This window comes from Zingiber officinale, chromosome 1B (assembly GCF_018446385.1).
Source record: "Zingiber officinale cultivar Zhangliang chromosome 1B, Zo_v1.1, whole genome shotgun sequence".
Taxonomy (NCBI): Eukaryota; Viridiplantae; Streptophyta; class Magnoliopsida; order Zingiberales; family Zingiberaceae; genus Zingiber; species Zingiber officinale.
In genome coordinates this window covers 50,012,980-50,023,337 of record NC_055986.1, presented here as the reverse complement: position 1 = coordinate 50,023,337, position 10,358 = coordinate 50,012,980, and the positions used below count along the sequence as shown (strand labels likewise).

Below are 10,358 nucleotides of genomic sequence, written 5' to 3'. Positions count from 1 at the left end.
TGCTGATTTTACTGATACTAATTTATCAATTAAAGGTTGAATTTGTCAGCTCCTTTTTGAATTAGACTCGAGTCAACCGAATTGAATTGGAATAAATATTTATTTATAATTTAAAAATATTGAATTAAAAAAACATTTTAGAGTTTATAAAAATCAAATAGGACACGTTTTTAATAATTTTTTGGTTTTTATAAAAAATAATAAATTTCAACGTAACACATTTATTTACGGAATTATTTATGCGACCGAATAAACCAAAATCTGCTAAGTAATCTTTTGGAAGCATTCAAGACAGAGGACAGTATGCCTCAGGGTCTCGGGAGGGTCGCATCCACTTCACCCTTTTAAAAGGAAAGGAGGAGAGTTGGGTTGATGATACTTCTCTCGCGAAAGGTGAAAGAGGCGTGTTTGGGTGCTGGCGGCGTTCTCGAGGAACCAGCCTAGATTATTGGAGGAGTAGGGTAAGTCCCGAGGCACCGTGATCCTGTTTATTCTCTGGATTGTTCGTGGAAGGAAAGACAATGGGGATTTTTGATCGGATTTAATCGCGACTTGTTTCTTTGTATTCGATTAGTTCGAGTGGTTTTACTGGGATTTGGTACTTCTATTTCGATTCGTTTGTTATATCCTCTTTTTTTTCATCGGATTCTTCTATCTCACTCGAATACAAGTGATTATTAGGATTCGTGTAAGTTTGATTATTAGGACATGCATCTTGTTGCCAAAATGAAGATAAAAGATCCTATTTTCTTCCCATTATTGGCATGTGGGTTCTCGGTTTTGACAATTAAAGCCTGAAATGTTACTAATTTTATTGATTGAGGAATAAGATCATTTTTTTTCTCAACCAAATAACAAAATAAGCAGCTGCATGCGTTGTGTTCAATTCATAGATTTCATGTGTGCTTAAAGATTCAATATGGAATGTAGGAGGTAAAATAGAAGCAAACAGGCTTCGAAATTTTTAAGAAGAAAAGGGGAGTAAGAGACGAGGAGAAGATGGTAACAAGAACAGTAGACCTGCGTTCCGACACTGTGACAAAGCCAACAGAGGCCATGCGAGCTGCCATGGCGAGCGCCGATGTTGATGACGATGTCCTTGGCGCTGATCCAACCGCGCAGCGCTTTGAAGAAGAGATGGCAAGGATTATGGGGAAGGAGGCTGCTCTTTTCGTTCCCTCGGGCACCATGGGCAACCTTATCTCAGTACTGGTGCATTGCGAGATACGTGGCAGTGAGGTCATTATGGGGGACAACTCCCACATCCATGTCTATGAGAATGGAGGCATAGCAACCATCGGAGGGGTTCATCCGAAGACAGTGGAGAACAATCCTGATGGCACGATGGACATTGATCGGATCGAAGCAGCCATTAGGCATCCAAATGGTGCCCTCTACTATCCTACCACAAGGCTAATTTGCCTGGAGAATACACATGCAAAGTGAGATCTCTCTTTATGTCACATGTGTATTATGCTTTCATAATTAATTTTATTAAAGTTTGGATTGGTAGACCACAAGTTTTTTAAAATTTCAATTAGACAAATAATTTCCGATTTATCTTTGCCACTTTCCTGAGCTTGTTAAGCTTTTATTAATAGGCGTGGAGGAAGGTTTTTAACTATTACCTTCATTTTTCAGGCTGAAACATGAGTGAACCTTTTCAGAACCGTACAAGTCTTTGAAATTCTTTGTTAACCTATCACATTTGTAAAGACAGCTACACAACAAGAAATTTTATCAAACAAGATTGTTATTTGCAAACTACTTTCATTTTTTTAATCTTTCTATATAATAGTCCACATTTCTCTTAAGTTAAAACTATTACTTTTTCTGCAGTTGTGGTGGGAGATGCATATCAGCAGATTACACAGATAGGGTTGGAGAGTTGGCTCGAAAGCATGGCCTGAAACTGCATATTGATGGTGCTCGCATATTCAATGCTTCTGTTGTAAGTATCAACTTCCCTACTGATAGTCACATTTATATGGCTTGCTAACCACTCTCATAATGCATAAAATGCTTATGTTCAATAGGTCAACAGAACAAACACAAATGCAATATTCTTGTGTCTTCCTACTTACTAGTGTTAACAAAAAGTAAAAGTCATGCCATTTGTAAAATATATTTGCTATTAAAAATTTATATATGTATCTGTCAGCATAGTATTTAACTATTATAAATCATAATATTTCAGGCTCTTGGTGTTCCTGTCCATAGACTTGTACAAGCTGCCGACTCTGTATCGGTATGTCACAATTTATTCAATATCAAATCTTTCACTATTCTTTAGTATCGTAAATTGAACCACCCATGAACCAATTTTCAATTTTTAGTTTGCTGTAGTTTTTAGAGTTGATAACTTGAATTCTTAATTATGATTGCTTCAGGTTTGTATGTCAAAAGGATTGGGTGCTCCAGTTGGATCCGTCATTGTGGGCACAAAGGAATTCATTACAAAGGTAGATAAACCTATAGGGAATGCATGACCTTTTATTGGCTGTTTTGTGTAATTAACAGATAATTTTTTAGGCAAAACGGCTCAGGAAAACCCTGGGTGGTGGGATGCGACAAATTGGAATTCTTTGTGCTGCGGCTTTTGTTGCTTTACAAGAAAACATTGTAAAGCTCGAGGATGACCACAGAAAAGCAAAAATATTTGCAGGTTCTTTATTTCCCCTTTCCCTAATGTCAACTAGTTGTAATTGTAGTGTTTTACTGGAGAAAAGTTATTGATGCTGAAATGTATTGAAAGTGTATCATATTATGAATGCATCACGAAATGGTTCTGACAATTTCAGATGGACTGAAGGAAATCAAACAATTTCGTGTGAATGCAAGTTCAGTGGAGACCAATATGGTTGGTAGTGATGCAACTTGTTTCCCAGCAGTATTGCCACTTATTTCTCTAAGAACTTCAGATATAATTTCTTCATATGGTAACAGGTCTTCTTCGATGTCGCTGATCCTTCAGTGATTTCACCTGTAAGTCTATGTGAAACTCTCGGAAAGTTTGGTGTACTTGCTATGCCAACTAGCTCAACCAGGTGCAGTTTTACTTTCATATCAACACAATCACTTCTTGAAGTTTCAATATCCATCAAATTAATCAATTTTCCTTTCAGTTTGAGGGTTGTCATACATTTCCAGATCTCAGAGGGGGATATTCATTATGCACTGACCTGTATCAAGGTTAATTTACACCCAGATTTTTTTTCCCTTTTCCTTTTTATGTATGTGAAGATATTTAAAATATATTTTGTTGCTTGGGCTTTCTTACAGCAAGCAATTCAAGAGATAGTAGCTGTTGGAATTGCAAAATGAGGATGGATTTCTCAATTCTGAAATGAATATGTAACTCATCTTCTAGATTGGTATCTTCAAATTTGTTCATGTTTGCATGTTGTTGCCAGATTCTCTTAGAGGATATGCATGAAAAAAACTTCCAAATTGCATAGATGCTTATTTAAATTGATTATATAGTCTGGTTGGAAGTTTTCGATGCTCCTTCGAACTGCTAACATGGTTAGTGTGTGTTTTGCCATTGGATGAGGTTCTATGGATTGACATTGCAATGTTGTCTAAGTTGGGTAGCACTTCTCATATTCTTTCTAGTTCAGATTCCTCATTCGAGGGAATCTCTTTTTGGGACTACCTCCTCTAGGTCTATGTCCTTGTCATTCTCACCATTGAATTCAGAGGAGAGTAATGAAGTGGTGAAATATGCAACGCCAAGTGGTTCTTGCAAAGCTTGCACGACTTTTATGTAGCAAAAGGTAATAACTTTCACCTTGGGAGTATCTTTAGAATTGTCCTATGCGATCTAGAAGATTGTTAGTTAAAGCCCCTAGAGTCAATCATTTGATGATTGTATTATGAACTTGTGTATCATATTCTTATATAAATAAAGGTATTTGTTTTAGTTATTATACTTACTTGTATTGGTGCCAAATAAACTAAGTATAATAGCGTCCTTGAGTAGAAGGTTCTCACTTATATCAATCGGTTAGTTGAACCGATAGTGAGATGATATAGGGAACACTACTCTTAATCATTCATAGTCGAGTATTAACATTCAGGGACAATGTTAATGCAATAAGACTAGCATGTAGGTCAACTCGATGACTTGATCTCACAAGTCATGGATATAGAGATATCAAGTTTAGGGATGACAGTGGGTCGGGTTCGGGTCGGATTCTATATCCTTCGTTCCCATACCCATCGGGTATAGGATCTCCGATGGGTATACCCATACCCATTAAATGATTGGATATCTTCTATAGTTATAATTTTTCTTCTTTCTATCCAACTATTATCATTCAACAAAAATATATTAAAATTAACAACCTATTAAAATATATATATATATATAATTAAGAAAATAGATTAAACATCTATATAGTCTCCTCCTAATATCAAAAAAAAAATAGTAAGTTTATTTTAGAAAAAGAAAATTTTCTTTAATATATGTATATATATTATTTAATCGGGTATTCGGGTCGGGTATCAGGTATTGATTGTCCCTCCATACTCTCCTCCATTCGGGTCGGAAGTCGGATCCTCCATCGGGTTCGGGTGAAATTGTCATCCCTAATCAAGTTGACACATGGGTATGTATTGGAGAATGTATACTGAATGACCCACCATGAGAAAGTATCATGGATTGTTATATGAGTGTCATATACATTCTCATGTGGCTATTAGTATGACTGCTAGTCCTTGGACCTGAAGTCACCATGGATCCCTACATAAGGAGTTATGTACTTTGGTTTCGTCAAACGTTACTCGTAACTGGGTGGACTATAAAGGCGATTATTGGATATGTAACAAATTATGTGGAGGGATGTGAGTGATGTCTGATCTATCCCTCCTATATGACGGGAGTGACATCGATATTCTTGATAGAGTGAGACCATGAAGTCCATGGTCATGTCCAAATGAGTCAATATGAGATATTGAGCTCATTTGATTTAGTGAGTCTACTTGGAGTTCAAGATTTAGATTGGTCAGAGGATGACACGGTCTATGCCTCACATTGATCAATCTAGATGTCTAGGATAGAAGGACACTTGTCATATATTGTGAAGAGTCACAATTAGTAGTCACAAGGTGATGTTGGATCTCAACATTCTTGTAACTTGGGTAGTAATGATGTGTTGCTAGATACCGCTCATTACTTATGTTCTTAAATGGGTTTAGGGGCATTGCCAACGTTACAAGAACCTATAGGGTCACACACAAAAGAAAATTAGATGGAGATTAGGTTCATATGATGAACCAAGAGGATTAGATTCATATGATGAATCAAATTGGATTAAGAGTAATCCTAATTGGACTAATTGAATTGGACTCAAGTTGATTCATGTGTTCAATGAGTCTAATTTAGATTATGACTCATTGAATCAATTTAATTAAATGAATTAGATTCATTATATTAAATTGGCTTGAATTAAATGGTTGGATTAGATCAACCATGAGAGAAATTAAGTCAAGTTTGACTTGACTTGAGAGGAGAAGAGGAAGAGTCAAGTTTGACTTGACTTTATGCCACATCATTTGTGACTTGGCATTAAGTGGCCAATGATGATGTGCCACATCATCATGTTTAGCACATGTGTGTGCCACCTCATGGAGGTTACAAATCTCTTTAATGGCCACATTAAATGAGAATGGGGGTTACACTTCTCATGGTGGCCGACCACTTTCCATAGTGAATGGATTTCATTTTTCATTCAAGTGAATTAAATTCATCTTCTTCCTCAAGCTCTCCTTCTCCTCTCCCTCTTCTCCTTGGCCGAACCATCTAGATGCTAGCACACCTATTGTTTGGTCTTCTCCACCTAATTAGTTCGTGTGGATACGCATAGAGAGTTGTTTACCTTGACAACTTGAGATCCGGCATCTCCTTGGACAAGCGGGACTCGCGAAGGGCACGCATCAAGGGTAAAAGGTTTTCTCCTTGTAAATCTAGTTTAGAACTAGCATAAAACTCGTACTCGTAATGTTTTTCGAAATTTTTATTCTTCACACGGATCCGGTGGCGGGGTTTCGGGGTTTCCGCGACGCGAAAAAGTGATTTTCGCGGTCCGAAAAATCTAACATTGGTATCAGAGCCACATGCGAAGACTTGTACGAGTTTAGTTTGTATTTTTATGAAAAATATAGATTCTGTAATATTCTGTAATTTTATGATTTTTAGAGTTTTTATGGGTATTTTTCTCGTAGATGCGAACCACAAGTATTTCGACACTTGTAGGTTTCGACAACCGAGAAGTTTTTTTCCGAAACGACAAGATTTCGCCCCAAATCATTTTGGGACAGCGGGCTAAGGCGCTGTAGGATCGCTAAGGAACACTCGCGATGGTTAGATCGTGGGTAGGGACGCTGCCCCTGGCCCCGCAAGGGGATTCGTTCCGCGATTGCGCCCGAAAATTGCTAAAGGGGACCACCGGGAAATTTTACTCGTAAAAATTATAAAAATTAGTATTTAAATTACAGAAAATTATGGAAATTACATAATTTAGAATTATGTATAATTTGTGATATTCTTGGCCCAAAAAGACCCAATCTGATTGGATTTGTGTTGTAATTTATATTACGGCCTGCGCGCCGTCATTTGTGTTCTGTGTGCTATATATTTGATACGCGACCTGCGCATCGTGCCTTTATCCATTTATTCTTGTTATAAAATTAGTTTAGACTCGAATGTAACTCGAGTTTCAAAATTGTAATTTAGAAAAATGGAGCCGTGGAAGGTCCACTCGAGACGGAGTTACGAGGAGGGTGCGAGCAACACAAGGTGGTCAAGGGAAGGAGCTTGAGAAGCTGTTGACCTTAGGTTGACCATCCGATCTTCTCATTGGCTTGAGAAGATCGTAGTAGGGCCATGACTAATCACAAATAAATTTAATTAATTGCTTATGTGTATATGATGCATGATTAGTAATTAATTAGTGCCTAACGATTAGATTAGATCTAAATCGTGTACAAGATGCACCCTCTCGATTAGATTAGATCTCAATCGCATCAACTCTAATGCCTACCGTGCCGTGATACCTATCACTACCTTGATCACATGTGTTGTTGAATCTGCCAAAGCAGAGCAACGCATATTATCTTGGTAGGGTACAGAGGGACACTCTTTCCCGCCTATCAACGCATGGGTGAGTAGAGACTCAATTTGATTGAGTACAACTAGTTAAATCAAGTTTAACTGTAGGCATTCTTCCAACGGTTGGAAAGATAGGACATAAATCACATTTATATTAATTCTTGGGTGTATTAGCCAAAGCTAACTCAAGTTTTTATATAACTGTGGATAATAATCCTATAAACAAGAGTTGCATAGAGATGTAATTGGTAAATCGTTACCTACCAATCATACTAAGTCTTGGGCGATTTAACCAAAGCTAACTCAAGGCGTAGTATGATGTGGATCTTGTCCCACATGAATTATAGAATTCAGTGGGAGCATCATTTAATTAAAGACCTAATTAAATGATTTAAAAGAATACGATATTTATTTTCTGCATTTTCTGTTATAGATAACCATGACGTCGAATACGAACTCTTTCTCCCTGCGTTCTGTCCTTGAGAAGGACAAGCTCAACGGAACAAATTTCCTGGACTGGTACAGGAACTTGAGAATAATTCTCACCCAGGAACGTAAACTGTACGTTCTGGAGCAGCCCATTCCTGAGGCTCCTCCTGCTAATGCCACGCGAGCAGACAAAGATGCTTACAAGAAGCATTAAGATGACGCATTAGATCTGTCCTGTCTAATGCTCGCGACCATGAACTCTGAGCTTCAGAAGCAACACGAGTTGATGGGCGCTTACGATATGGTTGAACATCTTCGTCAACTGTATCAAGGACAAGCGAGGCACGAGAGATTTTAGATCTCAAGGGCACTATTTCAGTGCAAGATGTCAGATGGGGCTCCCGTAGGCCCATATGTACTCAAAATGATTGGGTACATAAAAAACCTACAGAGGTTGGGATTCCCACTTGGCCAAGAGCTGGCCACTGACCTGATCTTGCAATCCTTGTCAGATAGCTATAGTCAATTCGTTCTAAACTACAACATGAACGAAATCGATAAGCCACTGCCCGAGCTGCTTAGCATGTTAAGAACTGCTGAGTTGAACCTTAAGAAGGCTAAGCCCCACTCTGTTCTGATGGTTCAAAAACACAAGGGCAAGGGCAAGCCCAAAGGCAAAGGAAAGTCTCAAGCCAAGGGCAAAGGCAAAGCACTGAAGCCTAAAGGAGGGGTCGCCAAGGATGCTACATGCTTCCACTGCGGTCAGACCGGGCACTGGAAGAGAAAATGCAAGGTGTACTTGGAAGATCTTAAGAAGAAGCGAAGTGAGGCTTCCACTTCAGGTATATATGTTATAGAAGTCAATCTATCTATTTCTTCATCATGAGTATTAGATACCGGATGTGCTTCTCACATTTATACTAATGTGCAGGCGTTGAGAAATAGCAGGGCATTGGCGAAGGGCGAGGTGGACCTACGAATAGACAATGGAGCACGGGTTGCTGCTATTGTTGTAGGAACTTATCATCTATCTCTGCCCTCTGGCTTGTATTAGAATTAGATGAATGTTGTTATGTGTCTGCTTTAACTAAGAACATAATTTCAGTTTCTTGTTTGGACAAGAAATGTTTCTCTTTTATAATTAAGGACAAATGTTGTTCTATTTATTTAAAAGATATGTTCTATTGTAGTGCACCTCTGATAAACGGACTCTATAATCTAGACCTTGAAAGCCCTATCTATAACATAAATACCAAGAGGTTCAAGTCAAATGACCTGAACCAAACCTATATCTGGCACTGTCGCTTAGGTCATATAAATGACAAACGCTTATCCCAGCTCCATAAGGATGGTTTGCTGGACTCATTTGATTTTGAATCATATGAGACGTGTGAGTCATGCCTACTAAGCAAGATGACCAAGACTCCCTTTAGTGGACACAGCGAAAGAGCGACTGATTTGTTAGGACTTATACATAGTGATGTATGTGGCCCTTTCAATATCGCTGCTAGAGGCGGTTATAGGTATTTCATCATATTTACTGATGACTTCAGTAGATATGATTATGTGTACTAGATGACACATAAGTCAGAATCCTTTGAAAAGTTCAAAAAATTCAAAAATGAAGTACAGAACCAACTTGGCAAGAGTATTAAGATACTTCGATCAGATCGAGGTGGAGAATATCTTAGCCATGAGTTTCGTAACTATCTAACTGAGTGTGAGATTCTATCCCAACTCACTCCTCCTGGAACACCATAGTGTAATTGTGTATTCGAAAGGAGGAATCGTACCCTATTAGATATGGTACGGTCTATGATGAGTCACACAGATCTTCCTACATTTCTTTGGGGCTATGCTCTAGACACGGCAGCTTTTATACTCAACCGAGTTCCATCCAAGGCCGTGATAAAGACACCATATAGGATATGGACTGGAAGAGATGCCCATGTGTCTTTTATAAGGATTTGGGGTTGTGAGGTTTACGTTCGACGTCAAGTCTCAGACAAGTTAGAATCTAAATCCGACAAGTGCTACTTTATTGGATATCCCAAGGAAACTAAGGGATATTACTTCTACATTCCCAGTCAGCACAAGGTAGTTGTGCCAAAGACTGGGGTCTTTCTAGAAAGGGACTTTGTTTCTAGAAAGACTAGTGGGAGTACGTTCGATCTTGAAGAAGTTTAAGATGCGGACCATAGCACTGAAGGCTCGATGGAAGTTGAACTAGAACCACAAAGTGTTGTGGATGATGTTGTTCCGCAAAGAGTTGAGAAATAACAACCAGTTCAAGTAGATATACCTCTTCGCAGGTCTAATAGGGTACGTCGTCAGCCTGAGAGATATTCATTTCTCTTGTCTGACCATGTTGACGTTGTGCTCAGAAAGGATAAGCCTACCACCTATCAGGAAGCTGTGATGAGCCAAGATTCTGAGAAATGGCTAGAGGCCATGAGATCTGAGATGGAATCCATGTACACCAACCAAGTTTGGACTTTGGTTGATCCACCTGAAGGGGTAAAACTCATTGGGTGTAAGTGGGTCTTTAAGAGAAAGACTGACATGGATGGACTTATCTATAAGGGTCGCTTTGTAGCTAAAGATTTCAAGAAAATTCATGGTATTGACTATGATGAAACCTTTTCTCCAATAGCGATGTTTAAGTCCATTCGGATCATGCTTGCTATTGCAGCATACCATGACTATGAGATATGGCAGATGGATGTCAAAACCGCGTTTCTGAATGGAAACCTGCTCGAGGATGTGTACATGACACAACCTGAGGATTTTGTAGATACACAGCATACTAGCAGAGTAT

At 38.6% G+C, this 10,358-nt stretch overlaps 1 protein-coding gene across 2 annotated transcripts; it reads left to right on the top strand.

Moving 5' to 3' along the window:
* Positions 1-292: 292 nt before the first annotated feature.
* On the top strand, positions 293-3,507 carry LOC122056337 (probable low-specificity L-threonine aldolase 1). 2 transcript variants are annotated; one of them, XM_042618257.1, is made up of 10 exons: positions 293-461; positions 931-1,442; positions 1,840-1,951; positions 2,198-2,248; positions 2,391-2,462; positions 2,533-2,665; positions 2,802-2,860; positions 2,947-3,047; positions 3,126-3,192; positions 3,283-3,507. In XM_042618257.1, exons 2-10 carry the CDS (start codon positions 1,000-1,002, stop codon positions 3,322-3,324), a joined length of 1,080 nt encoding a protein of 359 aa, XP_042474191.1. In that variant the 5' UTR covers positions 293-461; positions 931-999; the 3' UTR covers positions 3,325-3,507. The 2 variants fall into 2 exon arrangements, with proteins under 2 accessions (XP_042474191.1, XP_042474198.1); XM_042618264.1 differs by lacking the exon at positions 293-461 and adding an exon at positions 471-598.
* The last annotated feature ends 6,851 nt before the right edge of the window (positions 3,508-10,358 follow it).

Excerpts from the sequence above, each read along its gene's own strand:
- LOC122056337 (XM_042618257.1), top strand. The coding sequence starts at position 1,000 with ATGGTAACAAGAACAGTAGACCTGCGTTCCGACACTGTGACAAAGCCA. Across the intron at positions 1,443-1,839 it reads CTGGAGAATACACATGCAAA|TTGTGGTGGGAGATGCATAT; the intron begins GTGAGATCTCTC and ends CTTTTTCTGCAG. Across the intron at positions 2,666-2,801 it reads AAAAGCAAAAATATTTGCAG|ATGGACTGAAGGAAATCAAA; the intron begins GTTCTTTATTTC and ends TGACAATTTCAG.